General features: G+C 41.2%; 1 protein-coding gene across 1 annotated transcript in view; it reads right to left on the reverse strand.

Annotated features, from left to right (window-relative positions):
• The window catches only part of LOC106054029 (uncharacterized), a 50,941-nt gene that overhangs the window by 19,574 nt on the left and 16,479 nt on the right, over window positions 1-14,888 (reverse strand). Inside the window, exons 10-16 of the mRNA XM_056042939.1 lie at window positions 14,228-14,326; window positions 12,554-12,652; window positions 12,165-12,263; window positions 9,730-9,828; window positions 9,320-9,421; window positions 4,700-4,801; window positions 184-294 (exon numbers count right to left, since the gene is read on the reverse strand). Of these exons, the coding sequence (XP_055898914.1) occupies window positions 184-294; window positions 4,700-4,801; window positions 9,320-9,421; window positions 9,730-9,828; window positions 12,165-12,263; window positions 12,554-12,652; window positions 14,228-14,326 (711 nt within the window). The remainder of the gene's footprint in view (window positions 1-183; window positions 295-4,699; window positions 4,802-9,319; window positions 9,422-9,729; window positions 9,829-12,164; window positions 12,264-12,553; window positions 12,653-14,227; window positions 14,327-14,888) is intronic.

The following is a 14,888-nucleotide window of genomic DNA, read 5'->3' on the forward strand; positions in this document are numbered from 1 at the left end:
ACTGCCTGAATTAACCTCTCTAAAAAAAATTAGCAAAGTGTTCCGCTAAATACTCTGAATGTGTGAAGTGCTCCATTTTTGGAAAACGTTTGGGAGACACTAATCTAGAGAATTCAGGTACCATAACTACCATTTGTACCTTTATTTCAATATTTGCGCTAAGACGTATGCTAGCTAACTTACGTCGAGTACAGTTCAGTCCAAATAGCCCAGGTTTACACCCGTCCAAGCACGTCTTTGTATTAGCGTCGCATGTACCATTTCCCGCACAGACGTCACTGCATATATACAGACCTTGAGATCAAATACAATGGATTGAACCGTTAATACATTACTGACATATGAGCTAGCTTCGCTAGGATCAATAATTTGTTATGGAACGATATTTACTCAAACTCAGTTTGGAAATATTGTTTTAATGACGGAAATGAGCGATAAGGAACAGACATCAATTCCGAAGAGTTGCTTTTAGGGTCTGTTAGTTTTAAATGTCATTGTACTTGGCGATTTGAATAGAAAGTCTCTTAAGTGCCCCTACGGTCTAGAGTGGTTTTACATTGAAAGCTTTTGCCAACTATTGGCCTATAATTGGAAGATTTTGCAGTGTAACTACTCAAATGGTTATGATAAGACATTTAATATTGCAGTTAGTATATTCATTATGGCTTTAGTGCGAAACATCTAGTGCTGTAAAATTATTAGGTTATAGGCTAAAACATGAGCTTTGTAACAAAGTTATATAGCGCACTTTTCCTTAAGAAACGTAAAAATATTGAGCTCGTATCAAATCCTTTTTTTTTGGACAAAAAGGTCGGAGAAGTTAAGCCTATATATAAATTTAACATTTCTTTTGAAGTTTGCAATTATATATAGATTGTATTAATTTACCAACGAAATAAAATATTACCCTGCATTATTATACTAGACTCAACAAGGAAATAGTTAATCATTTGCTGAGAAAAGAATATTTGACCTATTAGATTTATCGCTGGCATACATTTGTTTACGAGGTCACAATAAATTCTAATAAGGGGTCAAAATCAATTGAAACTTTTATTGATTGTATTGAGAGGTTTGTGCATAATGGTGAAGGTAGTCACCAATCAACACATTATACAACCACCAAACATTAGAATATTCGTATCTAGTGTCGAAACTTATAGATTGTTTGTCTTTTTACTTCAAATGTTTACTTTTATTCAAAATTAAGCGACTTAAAAAAAAACTGAAATTCCCGCACAGACAGGTACAAAACAGTTTGGGCACACTGAGGCCTCACCAGCCACACGAGGAGGTACAAAACAAATTGGGCTCACTGAGGCCTCACCAGCCATACGAGTAGGCACAAAACAGTTTGGGCTCAATGAAACCTCACCAGCCACACGAGGAGGCACAAAACAGTTTGGGCCCACTGAGGCCTCAACAGCCACACGAAGAGGAACAAAACAGTTTGGGCTCACTGAGGTCTCAACAGCCACACGAGGAGGCACAAAACAGTTTTGGCCCACTGAGGCCTCACCAGCTACACAAGGAGGCACAAAACAGTTTGGGCTCACTGAGGCCTCACCAGCCACACGAGGAGGCACAAAACAGTTTGGGCTCACTGAGGCCTCACCAGCCACACGAGGAGGCACAAAACAGTTTGGGCTCACTGAGGTCTCAACAACCACACGAGGAGGCACAAAACAGTTGAGGCCCACTGAGGCCTCACCAGCTACACAAGGAGGCACAAAACAGTTTGGGCTCACTGAGGCCTCACCAGCCACACGAGGAGGCACAAAACAGTTTGGGCTCACTGAGGCCTCACCAGTCACACGAGGAGGCACAAAAAGTTTGGGCTCAATAAGGCCTCAACAGCTACACGATGAGGTACAAAACAGTTTGGGCCCACTGAGGCCTCACCAGCCACACGAGGAGGTACAAAACAGTTTGGGCTTACTAAGGCCTCAATAGCCACACGGGGATGTACAAAACAGTTTGGGCCCACTGAGGCCTTAACAGCCACACGAGGAGGTACAAAACAGTTTGGGCTTACTGAGGCCTCAACAGCCACACGAGGAGGTACAAAACAGTTTGGGCTCAATGAGGCCTCACCAGCCACACGAGGAGGTACAAAACAGTTTGGGCCCTCTGAGGTCTCAACAGCCACACGAGGAGGCACAAAACAGTTTGGGCCCACTGAGGCCTCAACAGCCACACGAGGAGGTACAAAACAGTTTGGGCTCACTGAGGTCTCAACAGCCACACGAGGAGGCACAAAACAGTTTGGGCTCACTGAGGCCTCACCAGCCACACGAGGAGAAACAAAACAGTTTGGGCTCACTGAGGTCTCAACAACCACACGAGGAGGCACAAAACAGTTTAGGCCCACTGAGGCCTCACCAGCTACACAAGGAGGCATAAAACAGTTTGGGCTCACTGAGGCCTCACCAGCCACACGAGGAGGTACAAAACAAATTGGGCTCACTGAGGCCTCACCAGCCATACGAGTAGGCACAAAACAGTTTGGGCTCAATGAAACCTCACCAGCCACACGAGGAGGCACAAAACAGTTTGGGCCCACTGAGGCCTCAACAGCCACACGAAGAGGAACAAAACAGTTTGGGCTCACTGAGGTCTCAACAGCCACACGAGGAGGCACAAAACAGTTTTGGCCCACTGAGGCCTCACCAGCTACACAAGGAGGCACAAAACAGTTTGGGCTCACTGAGGCCTCACCAGCCACACGAGGAGGCACAAAACAGTTTGGGCTCACTGAGGCCTCACCAGCCACACGAGGAGGCACAAAACAGTTTGGGCTCACTGAGGTCTCAACAACCACACGAGGAGGCACAAAACAGTTTAGGCCCACTGAGGCCTCACCAGCTACACAAGGAGGCACAAAACAGTTTGGGCTCACTGAGGCCTCACCAGCCACACGAGGAGGCACAAAACAGTTTGGGCTCACATAGGCCACACCAGTCACACGAGGAGGCACAAAACAGTTTGGGCTCAATAAGGCCTCAACAGCTACACGATGAGGTACAAAACAGTTTGGGCCTACTGAGGCCTCACCAGCCACACGAGGAGGTACAAAACAGTTTGGGCTTACTAAGGCCTCAATAGCCACACGGGGATGTACAAAACAGTTTGGGCCCACTGAGGCCTTAACAGCCACACGAGGAGGTACAAAACAGTTTGGGCTTACTGAGGCCTCAACAGCCACACGAGGAGGTACAAAACAGTTTGGGCTCAATGAGGCCTCACCAGCCACACGAGGAGGTACAAAACAGTTTGGGCCCTCTGAGGTCTCAACAGCCACACGAGGAGGCACAAAACAGTTTGGGCCCACTGAGGCCTCAACAGCCACACGAGGAGGTACAAAACAGTTTGGGCTCACTGAGGTCTCAACAGCCACACGAGGAGGCACAAAACAGTTTGGGCTCACTGAGGCCTCACCAGCCACACGAGGAGGTACAAAACAAATTGGGCTCACTGAGGCCTCACCAGCCATACGAGTAGGCACAAAACAGTTTGGGCTCAATGAAACCTCACCAGCCACACGAGGAGGCACAAAACAGTTTGGGCCCACTGAGGCCTCAACAGCCACACGAAGAGGAACAAAACAGTTTGGGCTCACTGAGGTCTCAACAGCCACACGAGGAGGCACAAAACAGTTTTGGCCCACTGAGGCCTCACCAGCTACACAAGGAGGCACAAAACAGTTTGGGCTCACTGAGGCCTCACCAGCCACACGAGGAGGCACAAAACAGTTTGGGCTCACTGAGGCCTCACCAGCCACACGAGGAGGCACAAAACAGTTTGGGCTCACTGAGGTCTCAACAACCACACGAGGAGGCACAAAACAGTTTAGGCCCACTGAGGCCTCACCAGCTACACAAGGAGGCACAAAACAGTTTGGGCTCACTGAGGCCTCACCAGCCACACGAGGAGGCACAAAACAGTTTGGGCTCACTGAGGCCTCACCAGTCACACGAGGAGGCACAAAACAGTTTGGGCTCAATAAGGCCTCAACAGCTACACGATGAGGTACAAAACAGTTTGGGCCCACTGAGGCCTCACCAGCCACACGAGGAGGTACAAAACAGTTTGGGCTTATTAAGGCCTCAATAGCCACACGGGGATGTACAAAACAGTTTGGGCCCACTGAGGCCTTAACAGCCACACGAGGATGTACAAAACAGTTTGGGCTTACTGAGGCCTCAACAGCCACACGAGGAGGTACAAAACAGTTTGGGCTCAATGAGGCCTCACCAGCCACACGAGGAGGTACAAAACAGTTTGGGCCCTCTGAGGTCTCAACAGCCACACGAGGAGGCACAAAACAGTTTGGGCCCACTGAGGCCTCAACAGCCACACGAGGAGGTACAAAACAGTTTGGGCTCACTGAGGTCTCAACAGCCACACGAGGAGGCACAAAACAGTTTGGGCTCACTGAGGCCTCACCAGCCACACGAGGAGAAACAAAACAGTTTGGGCTCACTGAGGTCTCAACAACCACACGAGGAGGCACAAAACAGTTTAGGCCCACTGAGGCCTCACCAGCTACACAAGGAGGCATAAAACAGTTTGGGCTCACTGAGGCCTCACCAGCCACACAAAACCCCAGTGCAAACCTTCTCAGCCCCCTTCCCCCATTGGATGACAAAAGTGGTCATCATCGAACCAGGATGGACGAGCTATATAGTAAAAGACTTACGTTCGTTGCAAGTGTCACCAATAAAGAATCCCAGGCAGCCTTCGTTACATTTCCCAGTCCGGTCATTACAGCGACCACTTCCTCCGCAGTTGCCGCTACATTCTTTATATAAATGTCAATCAAAAGCATTAATAAAAAGGTCCTACGTGAGTCTGCATAGTTACGTTAATATACTGCTTAATACTCGTTCATAGTTTTTAGACTAGATCATGCTCGGCTTTTTTGACCTACTTGTCATAATAATAATAATAATAATAATAATTAGTAATAATCACATCACCAGAAAATTCCTCATTGGAAACTGATAAAGGGACTACACTGAATTTTGATTCACTTTAACGAAACTCGACTCTAGCTGCACCAGAGAATGAATAGTCATTCGTTTCTAGCATAATCATTATAATAATAATAATAATAATAATAATAATCTTATTATTATTGTATTATCCATAATGAAATTTTTCTTACAATTTGTGCATTACACTAAACAAAACATTATTACTATAGAAAACCAAAAATGTACATTCACACCAGACTCGCTCATAATTCACATGCGAAACGTTTATATCAGATAACTCTCTATCTAATGTCAGGTAGTTTCTATTTAATGATTTGATTGCCAGGGGAACAAAAGAGCTTTCGTGACTGTTCGTCTTTGCTATCGCTGTCTAGTATCTCTTTTGTGATAGTAAAATCACTGAGTCACCCTAACCCTAACCCCCAATCAAGTGTGATCTTTAGCTGCTCCGGAAAGGGGAAACGACGCTATTAATTTTGTGTGGTCCGTCCGTCCGTCCCGTTTAGATCTCGAAAACTAGAAAAGATAATGAAAGTCCGACATCATAATATTCTAGACCTTTCAAAGTTCTAATGCAACGGCTACTTTTTTCTTTTCTGAAAGCGAAAAATTTAATTTTTAAAATCAACTATGTAAGCAGTTTTTTTCATAAAAACCTACCATTTTGAAAACTATTCACTATTAATAGTAACAAACACGGGAAGCTATTTAGTAAGGTTGAATCTCATCTACCAGATTTTCAAAACATTTATACGGTTTTAGATGTATTGTCAAAATTTAAAATAACCAATTAATTAATTAATTAGTGGTAATTAATTAATTTTCTTTGATTTAACTAAAGGGAAATATATCTTATAATATTGAGAGATATGGCTTTAAATTTGCGTTTTTTCCTTCCTGTAAACGCTTTATTCACAATAATTAATCTCATCATTTTGAAACACTGAAGTACTTACTCTATACATGACCCCGACCAGAAATTATTTAATGGTGGATATTTTTAAGTTTGATTCAAATCAGAGTCAGAATAGATCAGTTTAAAGTTCTGTATGGCCTTGTCGTAGTCATTTTTTAAAAGATAAGATAAGATAATTTTTATTCGTGCAATCAGATGGAGATTCAGTTTGACTACATTTGACCACCTCAGCGTAACTACCGTAACAATAACAACATCAACTCACTCTGTCTGGTTAAAGCTTTCACACACCATTCCTTCCACACTCAATCTCGGATTAATCTGAAATTTTGCACAATTATTTCTTTTACCTAAAAACATATAAATCAATATAAAAAAAAAAAAAAAAAAAAAATAGGTAATTAATTATTGGTAACTAATTATTTAGTTTGGCATCTTGAATAAGGGGGAGAGAAATAGTACTTGGCAAAGGTGGAAGTATAAGTTGAATAAGTCCCCCTTGAACACTGCGTAAACATTTGTTTTGTATGCTTTAAAACAACGATCACGTAAACATTCCATCCCCCCCTTCCTTTTCCCAACTGGCCCAGACAAGTGATAGGACCATAACGCATTGAGAAAGCTAATAGTTAACCAAAGTAACTGGTGAAAATATTTCTAATCGCACAGATTTCTATGTCTAGGTTAATTATACATAAAATTACACGACTGATCCAAACGAATTGATACAATTACACTTACTATGAGCTTTTTTTTTTTCTATTTTTTTTTTTTAAGTATTTCTTTTTAATTTTTTGTTTTTTTGTTTTCATCATTTTTTTTTTTACAGTTCCCAAACAATTGCATTAATCCCGACCCCCCCCCCACCCCTTTGCGACCCTAAACATTCGAGTGGGGGGGGGCAAGGTCCATTTTGTGTGTGTGGGGGGGGGGGGTAGAAATCACAGTTAGTTAACAGATTTAGTTACATATCTACATGATAAAAGCTACCTATTGTTATTTTAACCAATGCTTAATTTATGTCGTTCCCCTTCTGGTATGTTGGCCGATTCGGTGTTGAGGGTTGGGGTGGGGTGCACTGGCGGATCCAGGGGGGGGGGAGGTAGGGGCGATCGCCCCCCCCCCCCCCACTCTTTTGGCGGAAGGCTTCGCCCCGAACTCCATTGATGAATAATGAGCTGTAGATGTCAGGAGAATGCGTCACTGCAATGAAGAATGCAACAAAACGCTTTTGGCGGAAGGCTTCGCCCCGAACTCCATTGATAAATAATGAGTTGTAGATGTCAGGAGAATGCGTTTCTACAGTGAAGAATGCAAGAAAACGCTGTTGGCGGCGGGGCTTCGCCCCGAACTCTATTGATGAATTATGAGCTGTAAATATCAGGAGAATACTTTTCTGCCATGAAAAAAGCAAGAAAACGCTTTTGGCGTCCGCCCCGAACCCCACAAGAGAACCTTATAGCGCTGCCCCAGTTGTTTTGTTTTTCACCGAAGGTTGAGAAATGCTGCTTTTTAAAAATTCTCATATATATATATATATATATATATATATATATATATATATATATATATAAATATATATACGCACGTTTATGCATAGGGTTAGGGTTTACTGGGCATTAGGGTTAGGGTTTGAAAAAAAATCGCCCCCCCCCCCCAATCAAAAGTTCTGGATTCGCCAGTGGTGGGGTGATTGCCTCAATGCCGCCTGCCGGACCCAATAAATCATTTCATTTCTTATTCATTTACTTGTGTATACCTCCTCCTCATCTTCTTTCCTTGGCATTCCTCATGGAACATAGAGCCTCAGTAAAAACACAGCACTCACCACGGTCTCTTGCTAGTTATTAAATGGATTCCCAGTTCTTTCCTGTCCTCTCGGCTTCATCTAGTACAGTGTTTCCCAAACTTTAGACTTATGCGTACCCCTTCTAGAATTTTCGTAACGCTGATTACTCCTCGACTCCCCCCCCCCTCTTTTTTTCCAAAAAAAAAAAGAAAAATTTATTTAAAAAAAAATCAAAGTTTATTTTTATTTTTTTAAATTTTAGTAGGCTTACATACACAAAATAATAATTACTCTATCACTATTAAGTATTAATCAAGAGAGTTTATTTTTTTTTTGCATGCTTCAGAGACACATCCAATACATTCCAAACAAGGTTACAAAGACAGTTTGTGTGGAAACACAAACTCTAAATCGGCCCCCCGAAGTGGTCCACCCAGGCAGGTAAAAAGGCAGGTTTCACTATTTTCAGAAAGAACGTATAAAGAAATTCTATCTAAGACAAATGACAGAGAATGTGGAGAAAGAAAGTTGACAGATCTTGTGTGGTGCCCCAGCGGACCTAAGGATGCGTAAAAGTGGATGTGAAGTTACACGTGAACCTGGCCTAATTGATGTCTTATAATGAATATCTATTTGATCTAATTGTTTTGTAAAGGGCCAATCTCTAATTCAGAGCCTCAAGAAGAAATATATTACAGTGTATTGGATCATAAAAAATAAATTTTAAAAATTATCCTTTAGTTAAGCGTTCTATTGCTATGGTGCAGGGGAGCAGTTCACGCGATAATATGAAAATTTACTTATTAATTGTTGTTTTAAATTAGTAATAATAATAATAAGGCTTGTCTTCAAGTCCGAAGATTGGTGTGGAATGCAGTATTTCCCATGGCTGCGAAGCCCCAGCTGTGACCTACATGTTCAATATGTAGTCCTACATCATAAACATTGTCCGCAGATGGTCGATTTAGATTTTCTTTTCTATCTTAAATTATGTCAAACTAATATGCATACTTATTTTTTTTTCTCTTTAAAAAAAAAAGTAAACATTTTGTTTTGTAAATGAAGAAGTTAATATAAAAGAACTTACTTTACTTAGCAATACTAATGTAAAAAAAAAAAAAGAATTTGACAATAAATCTAAAACCGTTTGCATAAATGTGTTAAAAATATAGTAAATAGTTATCTATCCTAATAAATAACAACCCCTTTTTTTTACTTTTAATAGTGAATTGTTGTAAAAGTGGTGTATTTTTATGAAAAAAACAAACAAACTGCTTGCATAAATTATTTAAAAATTTAGATTTTTCGCTTTCAGAAAAAGAAAAAAGTAGTCACGTTCTTTTTGGTCTTCCTCTGCGTCTTATGCCCTGGGGGTTCCACTCTAAGGCCTGTCTAGCTCTGTTGTTGGTATCTTTTCTAAGGGTGTGACACCAATCCATCTCCACTTTCTCTCTAAGATGTGCACCTCTATATTTTTCTGTCCACTCATCTCCCACAGTTCGGTGTTCTCTATTTGTATTTATTTGTATACCTACTGGTACTCTCGTGGAACTCCCACCAGGACTCAGAGAAACTCAGCTCTAAAGGATATTTACTTGTTGATCCTTTTTTATTTACCTTCGGTGCAGTTCAGCCCGTGGTAATACTGTCTGCACCCAGACTGACAATTGGACGTATATTGGTGACATCTGCCTGATCCGCCACAGCTGCCCACACACTCTAGTAATAAGTGACATAAACATAACATAAATATAACATAAATATAACAAAGTTTGCCTTGAAGAAAAAAAAAAACAGCAATAGTCAATGCGACGTAATGGTCATTATCTCATTAGTGGACGAGAAAGAGACAGAGAAAGCGAATCTAAGAAAGCAGTAAAGATCGACAAGCCTATCTTGGAAAGAGATTCTATTAAAGGCGAAAGATTAAGAGACAGATTATGTTGTTGCCCAATCTGGACAGACAGGTCAAGGTGAGAGGTCAAGGCTTAGGGTTTTAGCAGAAAATTGCAAATACTGAAACTTACTCTGTCTGCAGTCGAAAGCCATGTACCCGGGTCTGCATCCTTGGTCACACTGACCAGTCAAAATATTACAATCTCCCGCACCGGAACAGTAGCCGCACCCTGAGCGTAAAGAAACGAATAATAACAAAATGTTAAGAAACGTCCCAACGACATCTTGTATAATAGAAACAAAAATAACAAAGATAATGACAACAGTACGAATTAATTACTCTACAATATGTACTGGATTTACTTAGTGGCAAAATATAAAGAAAGTTCTCTCCATCCGCCCTGCCCCCCACCAAAACAACTCTTTTTTCTATGACGTTCAGCTTGTCAAAGAGCAAGCACCAATGGCTAAATAAATGACTATTTCAAAAAAATATAGAGGAATAAATGTGTGTGACTTCATATACAAGGATTATCTCTCTATGGTTTAAATAGTAAAATCTACTAGACCAGGGGTTATCAGCCTGTGCTTGTGGGTCGCGACCCCCTTGGGGGTCGATTGACGATTAGCCAGGGGTCGCCTAAGACCATCAAAAATATGGATTGTTTTTGTCTTTTCTTCTTTTGCTTTATGTGTGTATGTGTGTGTGTGTGTGTGAGGGGGGGGGTCGCGGCAGAGTGGGGGATTGTAAAAAGGGTCGCCGAGGATAAAAGGTTGAGAACCGCTGTACTAGACCATACTAGGCTTTTGAAATTTCGCTTTAACTAATATCTATTTCGTTGATTATTTGTAAGCAAAATGTTTCTGAAGTCGTTACGTTGGTTTAAGGTAACTAAATATCAGAGCACTGGGAACAAATTCATGCTAGCAAAATCCTATCTGCAGGACAAGTACATACTCCAAAGGCCAATAGTAGTGTACCAAGGTACCTTCAAGGAATGCGATATCGACATTCACGGCTGGGAAGCACTAGCTCTCGATCGCTCCTCATGGCGTGAAGCTGTGAGTCTCGGAGTCTCAAGATTTGAAGCAAGAAGAGTGGCCAGGGTGAAAGAGCGCCGAACCAACAAAAAGCTGAGAGAAGAAGCAAGCCTATCTGCAACTGACCAAACCTACCCATGCCACGTATGCGGCCGGCTTTTCAAAGCGAGGTTTGGACTTTACAGTCATCTTCGAGTCCATGAGAAATGAGAAATGTGCTTATCTTTAACCACGAAGGGCGAGCTATATATACCAAGGTAAGGTACTATGTTTTCAAACAACAAGACGGGCGAGGCAATCATCATCATCATCATCATTATCATCATCATCAAACTCCATTTGAGTGAGGGCTTGAGAGGCTCAAATCCTCTCTTGCAAAAGCCCTGGACAGAAACCCTGCTGTCTTGCGTAGTGCATAAATGTCGCCATACAGGTCGAGAATTTTGGGTTTCCCAGACCTGTCGAGACGGAGATCAGCAAGTCTGGGGCAGTCAAGCAGAATATGAGGCACAGTTTCCTCTTCTTCCCCGCAGCGGGGGCACCGTGAATCGAAATTTGGCCATAGCCGTGAGAAATATGAGCCAACAGGACAATGGCCTGTCCTGCACTGTGCTATAATAGCTTGCTCAGGCCTGGACAGCCGCCACCACGGGGAAGTGCGGTCATGGCGCCTCATGCGCTCCCAGACTCCACAGGCTTTTTGGGACTTGTCCCAGCACTCAAACCACTTTTCCATTTCTGTTTTTTTTGTATTATAGCCAGAGCATGATGAAAACATACAGCCTGTTCAGTTGGTGGCGTTTGCCCTCTCTGGTGGGCCAAGGAGTCTGCAATAGTGTTGCCAGTCACACCTATGTGACTCGGTACCCACTGTATTATTACAGGGGTGCAATAGCGTTGTTTTATGTTGTGTGAAGCCATGATGACACTGTCGATATTGGGGGGGGGGGGGGAGGGGAGGTATGGCGTGGCAATAGAGTAGGACGAGGCTGTTGAAGATATTTAAATTGTGTAAAAAGTCTACGCTTACTGCTCACAAACCCACATATTTGCACCCACTTTAAGTCCCGCGTAAGACACTCAAGTATTTTAAATGTCTATATTACAGTCTCTAAATTCTCAACAGCACAGTATTTTATATTTTTATATTATAGTATTAACATTCCTCTGTTTTAAGCTGCTCTACAAATAAAAATAAATTATCAAATTATTATTATTATATATATATATATATATTATATATATATATATATAGGCCTATATGGCACAGCCTAATAAAGCATATAGTCATAAAAGTGATAATGATTTATAGAAGACATAATTTGCGTAATTGAACTGACTTTAAAACAAACAATCATAACAATGTAAGACATAGTCATTCTATACATAACCGAGTCTGATAAACGTCGAGGTGAAAGGACTAGACAGACGGTCGACAGATTTTGTGTTGATCTTTGGACAGACAGGTGAAGGTGAGTGGTCTGGGCTTGAGTATTATCTGAAAATTGTAATGACTAAAACTTACTTCGTCTACAGTCGTAACCCATGTACCCAGGGTTGCAATCTTCGTCACAATAACCAGTCGAAATGTTACATTTTCCTGCACCGGCACAGTTACCGCATCCTGGGCATAAAAAAATGCAAATTGAAAACTAATAATAACACAATGTAAACAAAGTTTTCTTAGCCCCCCCATACACCCAACACACCTCTTTTCCTCTATGACTTTAACTTGTCACAGAGCAAGGACCAAGGGTGGAGTTCTATACACATAACCTTGGCTGATAAAGGTCGAGGTGAAAGGACTAGAAAAATGGTCGACAGATTATGTGTTTGTCTCATCAGGACAGACAGGTGGAAGGTGAGTGGTCTAGGCCTGAGTTTTAACTGAAAATCGTAATTACTGAAACTTACTCTGTCTACAGTCGTAACCCATATACCCGGGTTTGCATCCTTCATCACAAAAACCAGTCGAAATGTCACATTTCCCTGCACCGGCACAGTTACCGCATTCTGGACATAAAGAAATGTAAATTGAAAACGAACAATAACATAATACAAAGAAACATCCCAACAACATCTGGTATTAATAGACGCAAAAATAAAACTATCATAATAAAAGTAAGAAACATATTGATGTACTCTATAATATGTACTGGATATACCTATTGACAAAACCAACCACACCAAAACCAACCACACCAAAACCAACCACACCAAAACCAACCACACCAAAACCAACCACACCAAAACCAACCAACACCAAAACCAACCACACCAAAACCAACCACACCGAAACCAACCACACCGAAACCAACCACACCAAAACCAACCACACCAAAACCAAATACACCAAAACCAACCACACCAAAACCAACCACACCAAAACCAACTACACCAAAACCAAATACACCAAAACCAACCACACCAAAACCAACCACATCAAAACCAACCACACCAAAACAACCACACCAAAACAACCACATCAAAACCAACCACACCAAAACCAACCACACCAAAACCAACCACACCAAAACCAACCACACCAAAACCAACCACACCAAAACCAACCACACCAAAACCAACCACACCAAAACCAACCACACCAAAACAACCACACCAAAACCAACCACACCAAAACCAACCACACCAAAACCAACCACACCAAAACAACCACACCAAAACCAACCACACCAAAACAACCACACCAAAACCAACCACACCAAAACCAACCACACCAAAACAACCACACCAAAACCAACCACACCAAAACAACCGCACCAAAACCAACCACACCAAATCCAACCACACCCTAACCAACCACACCAAATCCAGCTCGTTTCATCTATATGACATTCAGCTTGTCAAAGAGCAACCACCAACGGCTAAATAAATTACTATTTCAAAAACGTAAGAGAAATATATGTGTGTGACGTCATGTACAATGGCTGCATGGTCCTGCGGTTTGCGCGCTGGACTGTCGTTCAGATTTATCGATGGTCCAGGGTTCAACAACTCCATATTGCAATCAAATTGAGACCCCCCTAAGACACTCTTCCCGCGTACTGCTACAGCCGCCCCCTGATTAAAGTATATTAAATTTCCAAATATCAGTTTCTTAAACTTCTTCAATATAGTATTTTACATTTTAATAGTTTATATTACAGTATTTAACATTCCTAAGTTTCAACTCGCTTATACTGTATTCATGTACAGCTGCGTTATGATTTCTGGAATTGATCTCTGCAAATATAAAAATTAATAAAGATCTAGTTGATATAGATCTTAAGAGTGCTTAATCAGAAGTTTAGTTTAGGTAGATCTACATCCTCAGGCGGATCCGACAGGAATCCGACGGGGGCCTCTTCTGAGTTTGTGTGATAACACAAACTCTCTTTGTAATCTTGCTTTATAATAAATCTTTTTTTTAGTGAATAGTCCATAAGGTGTAACATTACTCAAATGTTTTTTAAAAATTAATCATTACAAAATGTATACAAGAAATTTATTTATTTTTATTTATTGTAATAAAATTTAGATATCGTAGGCTTAACGTTTTGGCTGATAATTGTAACAACTGAGACTTACTCTGTCTACAGTCGTAGCTCATAAACCAGGGGGTGCATCCTTCGTCACAATAACCAGTCGTGATGTTACATTGGCCAGCACCGGCACAGTTACCGCATTCTGGACATAAAGAAATGCAAATTGAAAACTAAACAATAACAAAATATAAAGAGGCATCCCAACAACATCTGGTATAATAGACGCACACATAAAAAGATATTAAAAGTAAGAAAAGTATTAATGTACTCTATAATATGTACTGGATTTAGCTATGGGATGGGCAAAAAATATACAGAAAGTGTTCTCTCCTCCCCCCACCAAAACCAATTGTTTCTCATATATATATATATATATATATATATATATATATATATATATATATATATATATATATATATATATATATATATATATATATAAATGAAAAAATTGTGACAGAGCGTCGCATGAGGTTTGGGGACATGTTCTCCGACGAAATGAATTATGCATAGGAAGAGTTGTAATGACATCCTAGTACAACTTGGCGCCACACATTCATGAAGGTCCACAGAGCAGGTGGGAAGAATAAAACTTTTTAATAGCAGGAAAATGCACTGTAGAAACCTCAGAATATGCATTTTGTTGGCTTTCATATCAGAAATAGTGGTTGGCGGCGGGGCTCCCCCAGACACCCTTTCTGGCA

Source organism: Biomphalaria glabrata, chromosome 9, assembly GCF_947242115.1.
Source record: "Biomphalaria glabrata chromosome 9, xgBioGlab47.1, whole genome shotgun sequence".
Classification (NCBI taxonomy): Eukaryota; Metazoa; Mollusca; class Gastropoda; family Planorbidae; genus Biomphalaria; species Biomphalaria glabrata.